Genomic DNA, 17,852 nt, shown 5'->3' with positions numbered 1-17,852 from the left:
AGTCCGATATATGGATATACCACATTTTGTTTATCATTCATCAGCTGATGGACGTGTGTGCTATTTCTATTTTGTGTTGTTTCTATTGTGAACAATGCTGCTGTGAAAATCTGGGTATGGGTTTTTATGTAGACATGTTTTCATTCTCTAGGGCATGTGCCCAGGAATGGAATTGCTGAGTCATATGGTAACTCTGTGTTTAATTTTTTGAGGAACTGCCAAACTGTTCTCCAAAGTGGTTGCATCATTTCACATTCCTACCAGCCACATATGAGTGTTTACATTTCTCCACATCCTCACCAACACGATATATAAAAGACATGACAAAATCTTTCCTCCTTTTAGCCCCTTGACACCACAGTGTGGGTGGAGGGTCACAGGGGTGGGAGACACTCAGGTGAAGAAAATCTTAGCACTACTTTCTTTGGCATTCATGAATGGGATAATCCCTTATGCGGAGGTGTGAGCATTCCCATCTGCAGAGTGGTGGACTCTACAGGTGTGGTGCCAAGAGGAGGGAATTCCTAAAGCATGGGAAAACCTGTGGAGGTGGGGAGGAAGTCCTCTGTGATACAAGTGGGAGGAGGTGCCTGCTCTGAATAGCTCCAGAAGGAAGAATAGAACTGGGTGGTCTGCAGCTTCATCTTCCAAAATAGAGGCATATGGATATCAGGTGCTCCTCTTTCATCAATGGGGAGTGGGACAGGGATGATGGGTTCCACAGTCCTACTCAGGGTCTTGGCTCAATCAAAAAGGCAACAGCTTCCAAGTCAGGTTTCCCCTTAACCCCATCTGTTAGAAATCCCTTCTCTAATCCAAGGTATGTGAGATGCCCAAGATTGATCTCATGTCACTGAGGGCCCTAATCTCCACCCTCTTAAGTCCCATCGTAACCACGTTCTAGTTTCTGCTTGGACATTTTCTTCTTGGACACAGCTAAAATGCTGTGTCTTCACTTTGCTATTCTTAAATCTCATGCCTACTGTTGCACAGGGTCTGCATGTACTGAATCAAATACCTTCTGCCTAATCATTACAACAAATAAAAATTGTCAAAGGTGAGCAGTAAAGAAAGTTCAAAACTTTTGGTTCACTACTGCTTTATTCTTTTTTGTAGAGATGGGAAAGAGAAGAACCAAACGATGGGTCATATTCTCCGTTATTTTAGGTTTTTGTTCACTAGATTTGAAGAATAACAATGACAACAATAACAAGATACCTTTCTCCAGTCACTCGCCTTAGTCTGATTTTTTTTTCTCAAGGGCAGAGACCATGCTGTCATTTCGGGTGCCTCTGAGGCATCTCAGGAAGTGTTGCATGAATGCTCGATGCAACAAATGACCCAGGGGCAGGTGGGGTGGTCTGGCTCCCCTGCACTCAGATCAGTGGCTACCAAGCCATCTTTTCTGCCTCCTACTTTAATCCTGACACCTTCCTTTAAACCTTCCCCTCACTTCCCAAGGTCCTTTCCATGAAAGCTGTCTTCTTCACCCTTGGGCTTGTCTTTAATACACACTGCTGCCTCTCTCATCTTTTCTTATTGTCCTGCCTTACAAGTCAGTGAAACTTCCCAAGTCACTGTGAAAATCTTTAACACTGAATTTGGGGTTTCTCCCTTGCTATTTATTTATTTATTTATTTATTTATTTTTGCTTCCAGATTAAGCTTCGATTGCACACCTACATGAATGTGCCCACCTTCTTTAAATGCACTTCAACATTATGCATTCGTCACCTTTCACTTAAGGAAAAGGAAAGTGTATACTCTCTCTAGTCCCTGCTGTCCTCAAAACCATCCAACTAGCAAGCAACTCCCTCATGCCAGACCCCGTCCATGTGCCCTCAGTTAAAAAGTAAAAGCAATGCCAAGATAATTAGTCTCAGCAGGGGAGGAGCCTGTGTGTTCAGGGCCTTGTATGTTTCACTGATTAATAAGCCCTTAGGATAATATGAATATAAATAATCTTTGTACCAGAGATCTGACTCTAAACACTTGCTAATGCCATGGGTTCTCCAAATCCAGTAGGCTGTGAAGGGATGGTGAGTGGAGGAATGCCACCTCCCTCCCATCCTGGGTAACTAAAAAGCAAAGAACAAGAGATTTGGGGTATTAGGTGAGAGAGGGAAGTTCATTTTAGGGGCTGCTAAGGATGGGGTAAACTAGGCAGTGGGGACACATGATGGGGGTAGTGCTAAATCTACAGAGGATCAAGATGTGAACAATGTGGACTCTAATCCCATAGGCTCAAAGCACCAGCCCAAAGCACTTTAACAGATCACTATTCTTGGGGCCACAGGCAATCTGTTTTCAGAGCCCCTGGGCTTGGGCCTCAGCGTTTTCCCATTGGCTTCTCTATACCCTTCTCCAGCCAATCCCTCATCGCACACTCCCCTGGACCTCACCAGGGCGCCACTGCTCAGCAGAATCATGAAGATGATGAAGGTCTCAAACCAGTTGTGCTCCACGATGAGGAAGCAGGTTTTCCGCAGGATCCACCAAGACTTGCCTAGCCCTTCCTCAATGTTGACCTGACAGCACTTGAACCGCTGGACACAACCTGGCACCAGCGGGAGAGGCAGGTCAGACCGTGGAAATGTGCCCCGCCCAGACCTGCCCTCTCCTCCATCTCCCAGGCCCTGCCAGGTGCTGCCCCACCACACACCCTCCCGGGAGGACAGTGGCTGAATTAGAATGTCTGATCCAGAAATGGAGAGGGTGGCAGGGCTAAGGCTATGCTGTAAAGGCTAATGGGGCAAGGCCCTCTGGAGTCAAGAAGATGTCCTACAAAGAAGCAGTGAGAGGGAGGAGGAAAGCGTAGTCAGGAGGCAGGCACAGCCATGACAGAACAAGCCTCTCTAATGGAAGCTTTTGGGCTGAAGCCAAGAGAAAATGGACAATGACAAGTGTGAGAATAGAAACTTGTTATATACTTGTCAGATACAAATAGGAGAAACAATCTAAGTTTCTTTCAAAATGGTGGGGTGGGGAGCAAAGTTCTTGAAGATAGCCACTGAGCCGCCCCTCACCCACCACTAGCCCTGGCAGAACTGTGTCTGTGAGCAACACGAGTGTCCCAAGCCCATCCCCTCCTCGCCCCCTTTCACCTTCTGTGAAGCAGGCATCTGGATCCAAGTATTCCTCAGGCTGTTCCACAGGGACCTCTTCTACTTCTGGTTTGATATCAATGGTGCTTCCTTCAGAGGAGCTGGTGTCATCTAGTTTCTAGACATGCAAGGAAAAGGGAGATCAGGCAGCTCTGCAGCAACATGCCCATTCCACACTGAGAACTCTGCCTCTAGCGGGGATGATGCGCCAGCTCTGACTCTTCTCTAGAATTCTTACTACAACTCATGATAAGCAAACTATATCCACAGGCCCTCAAAACTTCTGTCCAGATGGGATATAACATCAAAACCAAGACAGTGACCCACCCAAAGCTAAATGTGCCTATAGGTTGGTTTCAGGGTTATAGGTCGGATGAATGGCAGGAAAGTACTGGAGGGCTTATTCCAGCCTCTGACCCAGATGATCCAGAAGTGACAGAGGTAGGCCCAGGATTATCTTAAGAATACACTTCATCTAGGAAAGGCCTAGAATGATACTGGGAGGGTGGGATTAGTTCTCAAAGTAAATTGGTTATTCCAGAATCTCTCTACCAAGCCCATACTTGAAACAATGCCCAAGGCTGACAGCACCCTGTTTGTTCTCACAAGGATCAAGGCTGTTTCTAGGCTGGGACCTTACATCTTTGCTGCCTTCAGGATCCGACTCGCTGCTAACATCCTCTGTGTTGAGGTTCTCAAAGTCAGACTCGCCCACAGCAATGGGTACTCGCACAGTCAAGTTGGGGTTGTTGATGAAGGACATATGGTCCTCATCGATGATGTACTTCTCCACGCTGCTGCCGATGCCGCTGGTTGTGCCATTGCCATTCTTTTGGAAGTCGCCATTCCGGTGGATGTCTGCTCCGGTGTGATTGGCGATACAGTTGGCCTTCTTTTCATACAACTCATCCAGAGGCTTCACCTCATCTGCCTCACGCTGCTTAAAGTGGGCCTGCATGAAGGCATGCACCTTCAGTTTGATCCAGGCCACACCCTTCTTGATACGGATCACTGAGATCTGGAGGTTGTTCATTTCCCCATCGTCATCCGTGGCAGCCAGGTTGTCTGCACTGAAGGAGCTCAGGAGCAAGGCCAGAAACAGGTTCAGCACCTATGCCAGTAGCATTGGAGAAAAGGAAAAAATGTAGGAAAGTTATCCACCAGACGCGGGGTTGCAAACTGGAAGCCAATGGACTTTACGTGACGGACTCAAAGAGGCTTTGTTGTGTTGTGTTTGGCCCACATAGTATTTTAAATGCTCATGTCACCGGGTGGGAATGTGTTTGTTTTTGGTTGTAATACAAGGAGTTTAGCACCTCTTTTCTTGGGTCTTTAATAGTTTTACATATATATATGTGCCCCAAAATAGATTACTTCTCTTATAATCAGAAAAAACCAAGGCTGTATCCATTTTGGAAGGAAATTTCCCCAAAATGAAAATAAAAAGGTGAATGTAATTATTGGGGAGGGTCACAAAGCGTGTAGATGCCACGTGTTCATGAGCAGAAGGTGTCTTAGAGCACCCACGTTAGAAAAAAAATTAGGCTTGAAGTGTCATCCTTTCATACAACAAAATCAAGCAGGTAGAACTGAAATATACTTCATGTTATGATAGTTTAAGAATAAATTTTGTTTTCCTAACATTTATAATAAAATCGCTTTTTCAAGACAGTGACGTTGACTTTTACGTTCTGTTGCATAGCCAAATGTGAAGCCATCAGATACAAGCTTTATTTGTTTTTGTTTTAATCTCCTATTTTACTACATTCAACATTAAGATTAATTATTTTTATTAAGACTTACTTTTTAGGAGTGGGAGAGGTGCTCACTTCTTGATTTATACTTGGTCCTTACTTTGTCATACTTGGGAAGAAGAGTAAGGCATACATTTTAGGTGGAGATAACAGTAATGTGCAGAGTGGGAGGGTGGAAACAATAAATGAACTGTAAGTTTTTGGATTATCTGCACCATTTGTAGAATTAAAAAGGAATATGGTTGGTAAAATGCAGGTGAGTTGGAGAGGGCTTTGAAGGCCAGGTTGAGGGATCTGAATTTTATTTAATTAGATCCACTACTGGTTCTTGAATAAAGGAGTCACAGATGATGACAGAGATTTGAAAAAGTCATTCAGACTAGCTACATACAGAGGGGAAGGGCAGAAGTTAGGAGGCTGTTACATGCATGAGTTCATAAGGGTCTGGATTAGGCTACAGAAATCCCAAATCTTAGCATGCATTAGAATCTCAGGGAGTGAAGGATGTGGATGTTTGTTTAAAATATTTCCTTAGCCTACTCTAAGAGATTCAGATTCAGTAGATTTGGTGTAGGGCCTGGGACTTGGCCTTTTCTTGTGAGTGAAACTTGTGTAATTACGATGCAGGTGGTCTTGGGACCACACTTTTATAAAGTACTAAATGAATTATAGAAATGCAAAGGAAGGGGCAGATCTTAGATACTATGAAGAAAGATTTCCATAGAAATACTATGAAGAAAGATGCATTTAAGACACATCAGATATTTACTGAGAGTGGAGAGAAAAGAGACAGAAAATAATCCAAAGTTATAGGTTCCTAGAAACTAGACGGGCAGGGGGACTACTGGCAAAGGGGAACCTGGAAAGTGTCATCAGGGGGTAGAAGTAACAGCTGATTTTTGTCAAGTGCTCAGGTATCTGGAGACAGACATGGGATATGTCTTTGAGACAACTGAGAACAGGTGAGTGAAGAAAGGGTGGCAAAGTCAGGGCTGGGAAATGTTGATCACGCTACCTACCAGGAAGCCATTGTTATAGTCACTGCAGGAGTGAGAAGACTAGAGGGATTAGGATTGAGGGAAAGGTGGCCGGGAATGGAGAACAGGAAGAATTAAACATTACAGTAGCTATATTTTGTAGGTCAAATGGAAGAACAGAATAGCTGTATCTGGTTCGGAGGCTGGTAAGTAGGAACCTTTTACTGTCATGCTTCTCTATGACAGAAGAGGGAAGAGAACTAATGTGGATGAGCATGTAAGGGACAGATAAGCTTGTCTTCTTCCAGTCCTCTTTGCCCTACACTTGCAGGTGGGATTGGGGGCCTGATCTGTAAGACAGTTCTTTGTCAAACTTTAATGTACATATGAGTTACATAAGGATCTTGTTAAAAATGCAGGTTCTGATTCAGTAGTTCTGATTTGGGGCCTAGAATTCTGCATTTCTAACACACTCTCAAGTGATCTTGTTGCTGCTAGTCCTCAGATCACACTTCAAGAAACAAAGTGTCAAGATCTGTTGGTGACTCTTCTAAACACAGAGACAGAAGAGAGCAGGTGGACAGATCAAAGTAAAGCAAGAAAGTGGTTTGTCATTTATATAAATTAAATAAAACTCTAAGATGGTTTAGAGCAGTGGCTCTTAATGGAGGGCAATTTTGCCCCCCAGGGTCATCTGGCAGTGTTTGGAGACATTTTTGGTTGTCACAACTCTGAGGGTGCTACTGGCATCTAGTGGGCCAGGAGGGATGCTGCTAAGTCCTACAATGCACAGGACAGTCCACAACAAAGAATTATCCAGCCCCAAGATGTCAACAGTGCCAAAGATGAGAAATCATGGTTAAGAAAAAGGAAGGCTTCTGTAGGTGAAAGAGCACAGACTTTGAAGTCTAGGTTCAAATATAAGCTCTTTATTTATTCGGGGAAGTCACTTGATTTTGCTGAGTTTGCTTTCCTAACTGTATGAAAAGGGTTGACAAGTTGTGGGGGTCATGACTTACAGCATACTCTGTAAGTATCTGTCTCCTCTCCTTCATTTGTATCTTAGGGTTCCCAGGCCAAGAAGGAATAAAACATCAACAAACATGACGGGCAGTAGAAGAACTAAGCAGACTGGGCTTTTGGGCCAAGGGTAGAATGTTCAGGGTATAGAACAAAAATATCTACAAATTAGTACTAACCACCAAGTTGCCAATCACCATGACCATCATAAAGACAATGAGGCACATGGCCTGGCCTGCCACTTCCATGCAGTCCCACATGGTCTCAATCCACTCCCCGCACAACACTCGAAAGACAATGAGGAAGGAATGGAAAAAGTCATGCATGTGCCAGCGAGGGAGTTCACAGTCCTGGTTGATCTTGCAGACACACTCTTTGTAGCTTTTTCCAAAGAGTTGCATCCCCACCACGGCAAAGATGAAGACAATAATGGCCAGCACCAGTGTCAGGTTGCCCAGGGCACCCACAGAATTTCCAATAATCTTGATTAGCATGTTCAGGGTGGGCCACGATTTGGCCAATTTGAAGACTCGGAGCTAAAGAAAAAAAAAACCCAAACAAAAAAACACATGATACTCAATCAATTTTCTCACCACATGGCTAAAATAAAAACATAAAATTAGTAAGATCGGATTACATTTATTGAGCACCCTTGGGAAATTCCCAGGACTTTCTAACAGTGTCTCAGACTAAATGGGGAGAGACTGAGACATAAATAAGGGAAAACTGATTAATTTCACAGTAGATGAAACATTTATAACTAGGAACCAGGAATACTGCCTTAGTCCCTTGCTTTAGATCTGAGTCAATCTGCTTTTTCAAAACCCACACGTGAACATATCCCTTTCCTACTGATTTTCCCTTGACTTCTCACAGGACAAGTGAAAGAAAATGTTATTTGTAGGAAACCAAAAGACTAGTATGGTAAGGAGAGTGTAAAAAATCTGTCTCCTTAAAAAAGCAAACATTAAAAAATTCTAGATATCTCTTTTCCTTGACAATAAGTAATCAATGGCTGATTTTTTTTAAAAAACCTTTGTGATATGCTTGGAATAACTTGGAGGAAAAGTGCAACTCTCAAACAGGGGCAGTTCTACATACATCAGTCATCTTATGAAAAGAGCCTATACTGGCAGGGTGCGGTGGCTCATGTCTGTAATCCCAGCATTTGGGAGATTGAGGCGGGAGGATCACTTGAGACCAGGAGTTTGAGACCAGCCTCGGCAACATGGTGAAATGCCATCTTTAATAAAAAACACAAAAATTAGCCAGGTATGGTGGTGCATGCCTATAATCCCAGCTACTTGGGAGGCTGAGGCATGATAATCACTTGAACTGGGAGGTGGAGGTTGCATTCAGCCGAGATTACACCACTTCCAGCCTGGGCAACAGAGCGAGATTCCGTCTCAAAAAATAATAATAAAAATAAAAAAATTAAAAAATATATAAGTTCAAAGGCTTCTCTTAATCCTTTCTTTTGTCACTAGATAATAACTACTATCAAAAAGTCCACTGTGGACTGGATCCTAACCAAAGAGTAGTTAACAGAGGTTTCAGAAATTTGGCAGATGTTATTTGTAACTTGGACCGAGTGAAATCTCTGTTTTACAAATAGTTTCACTCTTTTCCAATTCTCTGTCTTAGAATTGCTGAATATCTCAATGAAGAAACCTTTAATCTTTTCGGCTGCAAGTGCTTATTTTCCCAATAGGGAGTGAAAAATCTGAGGCAATTCTGATGCCAGGGAAGCAGTAGTGACCTTTGCCTGAGTGAGATACCCCCAAGATAACTCAGTTTCTCAGAGGGGTTAGTCAGGATATCACTTATGCTTATATTTATGGGTAGCTGTTCATGTAATACCATGAATGTGTAATACCATGAACTATTCTTTCAGAGTCATTTTAGTAACTTAAACATTAACTACCTCAAATACATTAATAAAAACTCCTTTTTAGCTAACGTTAGGGGAAATACAGCCAATGTTCAACAACGAATTTCAATATAATACAGATGCTCCTTGACTTATGATGGGGTTATGTCCCAATTAACCCACTCTAAGTTGAAAATGCTGTAAGTAAAAAAATGCATTTAATATATGCAACCTACTGAACATTACTTCTTAGCCTAGCTTACCTTAAACATAAACACTTAACATTAGCCTACAGCTGGCCAAAATCATTTAATACAAAGCTCATTTTATAATAAAGTATTGAATAGCTCATGTAATTTATTGAATACTATACTGAAAGAGAAAAACAGAATGGTTGTATGTATATTAAAGTATGGTTTCTACTGAACACGTATTGCTCTTTTGCACAAAGTAAAGCTGAAAAATTATAAGTTGAGCCATCACAAGTTGGGGACCCTCTGTATTAAAAAACATTACTTTATTCTTATTTTTTGGAAGGGCTATCATGATGGAAGAAATGAAGAAAGTCATCTTTGAACAAGGAGAACTTCTTGCCATCTCAAGGAGATCTTCAGATAAAAAAAAATAGATTCACTAGCAAACCCAAATTAGACCTCATTGGCCCTTGGGAGAGTTCATTTTCTTCATCCAGTATCTTGGGTCTTATTTTTCACTTATCATCTTATACATCTCTTAGATTAAGCAGCATTTTCTGAAGAACTTCTTAAAATTGATTTTTATTTGCTTATTGATTTTTAATAACTAACTTCTATATCAGGTATTTTAGGAACATTTTCAGTATTTTAGTTGCTAAGCCAAATAACTGCAATTGGGAGTAAAATACAGCTAATATATATTTTTTAAATCATCAAATTAATTTATGCAAAACTCTAGTAGCTGTAAGATAGGAAATATTAAAAGAAATTGGAGAAATATGGAATACCAATCGGAAAGATCGCAGCACCGAAAGCCCCTCCACATCTGCTAGACTCAGTTCCATTAAACTGAGGGAGACAATAAATCCGTCAAAAATGTTCCAACCTTCTTGGAAATAATAGTAGGGATCCATGGCTATGAGCTTCAGGAACATTTCTGCTGTGAAAATTCCAGTGAAAACCTAAATAGGAGGATGCAAGGGGTATGAAAAAGAAATAGTAGAAAGAGAATGCCTTTATCATTATTTTTGAATACAACATGTCCAAGAAACCTTAAGAGTTAACCTTAGTTAAATTCTACATCTGAAGACATCAATACCTAGATGTCTCATGAGCACCCCACCTGATGCAGGAAAATCTTATTTTCCTCTTGAATGAAGTCCCCAGCCCCAAAGTTCCAATCTTTGTTGCCGGAACCACTCAACTGACACTGTTCAAGAGTGCAGTTGAGAAAATATTCTACGCAATGACAATACTACACAATGTGACTCCTCTCAAAGGGTCAGCTGTCATTTGAATGCGATGTTTGCTTAAAAAAAATCACTCGTTATAATTAATTAGAAAAAAAAAAGTATTAATGCTAATTTGACATTATATGTCTTACCAAACCTAGACATTTGCTGTAAGGTGTGAAAGCATAGAATATTCCCAAAATGTGCAAAATGTAGAAAATAATATCCATAATCTCACCACCTTGCATACAACTATCATTTCTTTGTATTCTCTTTCTGTTTTTTTTTTTTTTTTTAAATACACATGTACTTTGACAGAGTTGGAAAATCATAGAATACATAATATCTTGGGTCTGACTTTTCACTTATTATAACTCTATCCATGTTGCTACACAGTTCTCCCAACCCTCACTCTTATTGCCTGTATAAAATTCTACTGGTGGCTGGGCACGACAGCTCATTCCTGTAATCCCAGAACTTCTGGAGGCCAAGGTGGGCAGATCACTTGAGCCCAGGAGTTTGAGACCAGCCTTGGCAACAGGGCGAAAACCAGTCTCTACAAAAAATACAAAAATTGGTTGGGCATGGTAGTGTGTGCCTGTGGTCCCAGGGACTCGGGAAGATGAGGTGAGAGAATCACTTGAGCCCAGGAGGCAGAGGTTGCAGTGAGTCAACCTGGAGTGCAGTGGATTGTGTCACTGCACCCCAGCCTGGGTAACAGACCAAGACCTACCAAATAAATAAATCATAAATAAATAAATAAAATTCTAATTTTCCTATTATTAAAGACTTCAGTGCTTCCTTTTGATTTTTTCAATATGATAATCAATGATGTAATAAATGTTTTAGATTTGTAGCTTATTGTGTGCAAAAATGACATCTTCCCTATATTACATGTCTCCCATTTTTCTGCCAGACAGAATACCTACACTTCCTGGTGCCTTCTGTATCTTGCAGGCTTTAGGAGGTGAAATGCAGGATGAAGGTCAAATCCCATGAATGCCAGTTTTGACAAACCAATCCCTTCATTCTAGGCTGACCATATAACATCAGACTCTTATTGACTATTATGTTTTTAGAGGAGAGGACTTATTTTTACAATAGATTTAACACTGTCATAATATCTTAGTACTTGTAACTACCTGTTCACCAAGATTCCATATGAAACAGTTTAAGGAAAACTGAAGATAGAGTCTAAGGACAAAATGAAAAATATTAAAAAAAACTTAGATTACAGATGCTGTTTGGAAATATACTGAATTAAAACAAAACAGAATGATGACTGAAATACATGGATAAGTGGGCTATAGGTTTTTGGTGTTCATATGGTTTTCCGTAGTTCCTCATGTTTCTAAATTGAAGATGCAGTATCCTAAAATTGAAAAACAAATCCCCCAAAGAGATCCAGTTAAGTAAAATCAAAGTTCATGGTACAAGCTAAGCATCTATAGATGGAACATCCCTCTGAGTGAGTTCAGGGAAAGTAGAGACAGCTCATCAAATCCTGACATACATTTCACCCTTAGTGTAAACCCATTAGTGGTTTCTTCACACAGAAATGCTAGCCTGCCTAACACACACTAACTAGAGACTTGATTTTTATCCCACCGGTTCCTGGTAAACACACAGGAAGTGCTCACAAACAAGCACTGGCTAACTGACCATGGAATATCTACACTGTGGGAACTCTGGTTCCTAAGGGAAATCAACAATGACATAGTTATGTGGTGTTGCCTGTCACCAGGATGAATGGCCCCCAGCACCAGGAATTGTCTGTGACAAAGGTCAGCCACCATGTTGTTTCAACACATGGTGTGTTGACTTCGGCTGGGAGTATGTCGAAATACATCTATACCTATTAGTTGTGTGAAGGAACTGCTTTTTTAAAAATTAAGAAGGGCAGATTTAGGTTATTCTATGATGCTCTTGTTTGCACTGTGATATGCTTCCCAACGAGGAGAAAGGGAAGAATTATATGCAGTGTATCAGCAATTATATATAAGTGTCTGCTATGGTTTTTATGTGTTCCCCAAAGGTCATGTGTTAAAACTTAATCCCCAATGCAACAGTGTTGGGCAGCAAGGCCTGATAATAACTGTCAGCCAAATAAATTTCCGTCCGTTACAAATTACCCAGTCTATGGTATTCTGTTGTAGTAACGTTACCAAGACAGTGTTGCTCTCCTGAATGTCATCAAATATTCACCTTAGAATTTATGTTCCTATGCAGCAGGCACAAGGTCCTCTGTTTTCCAACTTTAGAAGTCCCCCCATTTGTGGTTTTGCTTTCTGCAGTTGCAGTTACCTACTGCCAACTGCAGTTCAAAAATATTAAATAAAAAATTCTAGAAATAAACAATTCCTAAGTTTTAAATTGCATACTGTTCAGAGTAGCATGATGAACTCTTGAGCCATCCTACTGTATCCCTCCCAGGATGTGACTCATCTCTTTGTCCAGTGTATCCATGCTGTATACACTACCTTTTAGCCACTTAGTAGCCATCTTGGTTATCAGATTCACAGAACACAGTATGGTCATGCATTGCTTAATGATAGGGATATGTTGTGAGAAATGCATTGTTGGCAATTTAGTCATAGTGTGAACATTATAGAGTGTACTTACACAAACCTAGACCACACATATATATATATATATGATTAATATGGAAAACCAATATTGTCCTAGCACCTTTTCTTAACATCAGTCATTGTGCCTACTTGAGGCCAATATCAAATGGCATATAACAAGTTTTTATATATGTTCCATTATAATCTTATGGTATCACTGTCAGACATGCAGTCTGTCATTGGCCAAAATGTTATGTGGTACGTGACTGTATATATACACATATACAAATATACACACATGTATATATACGCACACAATATACATACATACATACATATATGTGTATATGTGTGTGTATGGCTTGGTACTGCCTGAGGTTTCAGGCATCCACTGGAGGCCTTGGAATATATCCCCCTTGGATAAGAGAGGACTACTGTACATATCTGTGTGAGGCTAACTTTTCTTCCTATACTTGAGCTAAAATAACACATCACAACACACTGAATATAGAAGCAGAAAAAGAGAATCTAGCTATCTTCCATTAAACCAGACATCATCAGGCTGGGCACAGTGGCTCATGCCTGTAACCCCAGCACTTTGGGATGCCAAGGTGGGCAGATCACTTGAGATCAGGAGTTCAAGACCAGCCTGGCCTACGTGGTGAAATCCCGTCTCTACTAAAAATATAAAATTAGCCAGGCATGGTGGCGGGCACCTATAATTTCAGCTATTCGGGAGGCTGAGGCAAAAGAATCACTTGAACCCAGGAGGCGGAGGTTGCAGTGAGTTGAGATCATGCCACTGCACTATAGCCTGGGCAACAGAATGTGATTCTGCCTCAAAAAACAAACAAACAAAAACAAAAAAACACAACCAGACATGAAAGAGATTTGCAAAATGTCAAACAATGCCATTCTTCCAGTTTTTCTTAGAAAATATTCCCCCATCAATACGTTATTTATGTGCATGTGTAACGGGTGTATTATTGTGATATTTATTTATTTATTTTAGAGATGGGGTATTGATATGTTGTCCAGGATAGTCTTGAATTCTTAAGCTCAAGTGATCCTCCCATCTCAGCATCCTGAATGGCTGGGATTATAAGCATGAGCTGCATGTCTGGTTAATTTTTTTATTGTTGTAGAAATGGGGTCTCACTATGTTGCCCAGGCTAGAGAGCAATGGCTATTCACAGGTGTGTTCCTGGAGCACTTTAGCATCAAATTTCTGGCCTCAAGCAATGCTCCTGTCTCAGCCTCCCAAGTAGCTGGGACTCACCTAGTTATATTATTGTAATTATTTAATTACAAAATGAATGTTTAGAAATTTTCTGTTTTAATTTCAAATATGATAAATACCAACAGACACAGCACTTTTATTTAAGAGTATAAAGGAGTCCTGAGCTCCTCACAGTATTCTATAAAACAATGGTTCTCATTGACCTGCAGTCCAGTACTCTACTCCTGAGCCATAACCCATCCTAGGTTCTCTATTCTCTATAAAATACTCTGAATTCACAGTCATCATATCTTCCTAGTTTGGGTTTTGTTGTGTTTTGTCTTTTGAGATAGGGTCTGGCTCTGTTGCCCAGGCTGGAGTGCAGTGGCATGATCATAGCTCACTGCAGCTTTAAAATTCTAGGCTCTAGTAATCCTCTTGCCTCAGCCTCCCAAAGAGCTGGGATGACAGGCATGAGCCATGCCTAGCCTAGTTTGGACAAGCCCCTGGGCATATGCCTGATAACTTGTAATGCCAGTCACCAAGTAAAGCCTATATAGTCCTAACATCGGGGTATATTTCACTTAGGGGTCACTATGGGGTTTGGGAAGGGTCTGGGGGGAAGTCACACACATCCTTTGGCCCAAATTGTATCTGCAGACAAAATTTAGGCTTATTAGAAAGCAGGTAGGTCTGGCATGCTCCTCTCTTTATACTCAGAAAGGGGCTCAGCAGCTCCTACTCTGTAGTAGATCCTCCCCCAAAGTTAATCAAATTCAATTGATTAAAAGTATTATGTGTATTGTAATGGAGACATTAAAAAAAAAGCCAATATGTGACCATGAAAAATAATGGTTCCTTAGGAACTCAGTCACCAGACAGTAAGTGACCAGCTCATCCTGGTTTTCCAGTTTTCACACTGAAGTCTTGCATCCTGCATCTCCAGTTAGGGTGATCAGCTCATACCTGTTGACAAGGACTGTCCTAGTTTTAAAACTGCAAGGGCCTCCTCAGACCTCTGCAAGTTAAAATGATTGGTTACCCAACAGGAGGGGACAGGACAATAACAAAAAATCATGTGATAAATATTTAAATAGAAGTGTCCATATGGGGTTACAGAAGCACAGATGAAAGAAAAATGAAAATCTGAAAATAATTCCTTTTAGCTGAAAATTAGTTGAAAATGATAACATTCATGTATGTTTGGTGAAGGAGGAAAATAATTTTCTGCTTTTTTTCTTTTGCTTAGAATCTGAGAACTTAAACTTACATGTCAGATTAAGCCCTAGCTCCTCTTTCCATCCCCCTTCCCCTGAATCACTCAGTGCTGAAGGCTGTAAGGGGGCATGCAGGTGAAGGGAGGCTGCTGCCCAGTGCTGGAGCCCCAGGAAGGGTGCAGCCCAGCAAGGGGAGTCAGACATGGAGGGGAGCAAGGAGGTCTATGCAGGGAAACATCCTGCTATGGGCTGTCAAAGCCTGTACGGGCCAAGGAGAGGCATCCGCTTTGGGGGACAGGCCAGGACGGGCAGCCAGAAGTGGGATGAGAAGCGGCTACCCCACATAGGTGTTAAGGCCAAGTGGGATGGGAGGATGTCCACACTTGATGGGGTGGGGGACTTAGCAGACAGAGTGAGAGTTTAAGCAAGGTAAAGATAGCATCTCCAGGAGAAGATCCCAGAGTGGGCTGAGGAAGGACTCCCTGCAGGGCAAGACCCACAAAGGGTGCCAGAGTCAGGTGAGCTGAGGAGGGACTCATATAGGGGAAGGCCTGATGTGGGGTGTCAGATCCTGAGTGGGGCGAGGAAGGTATCCAAACAGGGATGTGGACAGTGAGTGTGTGAGATCTCATCAGGGTGAGGAGGGTGTCACCTAGCTTGGGATAAAGCCACTGAGCAAGGTGAGAACTTCCAGGAGTGTTCATGCAGGCAGGTGGTAGTCTTAGCAGGATGAGGAGGGGTGCGCTGGTGAGGAATGTTAAGAGTCTGTAAAGGATAAACAGAGCTTCTATCTGTGGGGACAGTCTGGTGTGGGGTGAGAAGGATGTCTATGAAGGTGAAATCCTACTGTGAGGCATCAGGGTCCGAGCCGAGTGGGGCAAACCACGTGTGAGGTGGCCTGGTGTATCTTGTAGTCTGAAATATCTTGTGGTGTGGAGTCTGAGCTGAGGATTGGGAGGAGGTGTCCACAAGGAGACATGGCTCAGGTGCTGAAGGGGTGGGGGGCACCCAGAGCCTGAACAGGGTGATCAGAGTACCCACGCTATAAGAGGTAACAGTGGCTTTTTGATCAAATAAGTATACCAAAGATAGTGGCAATGAGGTTTCTTATTGTTGCAAGAGTTACAAATATAGAAAGGGAGAAAACTAGAAAGAATCCTGCAGTGCTGGATTAGAATTGGAAGTGACAAGATCAGCTCATGGTTTTCAATATACATAGCTAACTCAATAGAAACAGCTAGTCCTGTCCTAACAGGGGCTGCATACTGCTCCCGTAACAATTTGCATTCCTAGACCTCAGATCTTCACCTCTTCCTTTTTTTTTCTTTTCTATTTTGTTTTAGAGATGGGGTCTCATTGTGTTGCCCAGGCTGGTCTCAAACTATAAGCGATCCTCCTGCCCTAGTTGATACCCAGCCTAGATCTCTACTTCTAAATGCCATTTTTCCATTAAAAGACTCAGGGCTTCCTGAGAAATGGCTGATTCCAGCCCTGGGGCAGGAAAAACACAAAAGTAGCCTGGAATATCTTGTGGTACCAGAAAGCCAGGAAGTGATGAAGACATATCAAAGGGATCAGAAGCCAGCTTGTAGGGACTCCCACTGGTCACATCAGAGGACGTCTAAACATCAAATGGATTATAACTCAGATAAAATAGAAAACCATTAATCCACACTGCTATAAATAAAGGAAGAAATCAAAATCTGAATGAAGAGGAAATTTAAATAGTTTCCAAGTGTCTTCCTCACAAATATTTATTAAGTATATAGTAAGTCTTCACTCAATGTCCTCAATAGGTTCTTGAACACATCAACTGTAAGCCACATGATGTATTGTATGCCATAGGAACTTAACTCTTGTTCATTCCAACTGGCCTATGGTAAAACTGGTTTTGTTATGCAGTACATCATTTAGCTTAAAGTCACAGTTTCCAAGAACAGAGAACCTACTGAGGACGTTAAGTGAGGACTTAGTGTAAATGGAAAAAGTGTAACTTTATAGGTGAAAAGCCTGGCAGACACCTATTTAATCCAGTGATTAAATGAACATCACCAGTAGTGGGACAAATGGAAGCTGTGTGCCAACTGGTAGACACAACGTGAAGAAGATAGTCTCACTTACCTGATATTCCTACCAAAATGCAAAACCTGCATCTAATCATACGGAAGCATCAGACAAGCCCACACTGAGGGAATTCTACATAACAAGTGGCCTGTAGTCTTCAAAATGTTAAGATATGAAAGTCAAGGAAAGACTGAGGAACTCCTCCAGGCTGAAGAGAATTAAAGAGACATGACAGCTTCATGTAATGGGGCAATCCTAAAACTGCATCCTTTTGTTATAGAGGATGCCACTGGGATCATTGGTAAAACTTGAATAGGGCCTGAGAATTAGATGGTTGTAATGTGTCAATGTTAATTTCCTGGTTTTGACAGTTATACTATGGTTAGGTAGGAGAATGTACTTGTTTATAAAAAATACACACTATAAGTATTTGGGGGTGATAAGGCTATGTGATAAGGCTTTTATTGTTAAAAAAAAAAAAAAAGTTGTGTACTGTACTTGAAACTTCCCTGTACGATTCAGAATGTTTAAAAAGTCACCTCCTAAACTTACTGTTGTATTCAGTTAGTTGCAAAAAAGGCAGGAAAAGAATCATTATATTTATCTACTATGTAACACAACAGTTGTATAAGTCA

The 17,852-nt window shown here is 41.4% G+C and overlaps 1 protein-coding gene across 3 annotated transcripts in view; it reads right to left on the bottom strand.

Moving 5' to 3' along the window:
* The window catches only part of SCN8A (sodium voltage-gated channel alpha subunit 8), a 144,245-nt gene that overhangs the window by 40,380 nt on the left and 86,013 nt on the right, over positions 1-17,852 (bottom strand). For all 3 annotated transcript variants that reach the window (XM_064377110.1, XM_064377108.1, XM_064377109.1), the window contains exons 14-18: positions 9,707-9,880; positions 7,034-7,390; positions 3,744-4,214; positions 3,104-3,221; positions 2,402-2,556 (exon numbers count right to left, since the gene is read on the bottom strand). In XM_064377110.1, the coding sequence (XP_064233180.1) occupies positions 2,402-2,556; positions 3,104-3,221; positions 3,744-4,214; positions 7,034-7,390; positions 9,707-9,880 (1,275 nt within the window). The remainder of the gene's footprint in view (positions 1-2,401; positions 2,557-3,103; positions 3,222-3,743; positions 4,215-7,033; positions 7,391-9,706; positions 9,881-17,852) is intronic.

Source organism: Aotus nancymaae, unplaced genomic scaffold (assembly GCF_030222135.1).
Source record: "Aotus nancymaae isolate 86718 unplaced genomic scaffold, 86718_ANA_hifiasm-v0.15.2.pri h1tg000016l, whole genome shotgun sequence".
Taxonomy (NCBI): Eukaryota; Metazoa; Chordata; class Mammalia; order Primates; family Aotidae; genus Aotus; species Aotus nancymaae.
This window is presented reverse-complemented; position numbering and strand designations above follow the sequence as displayed.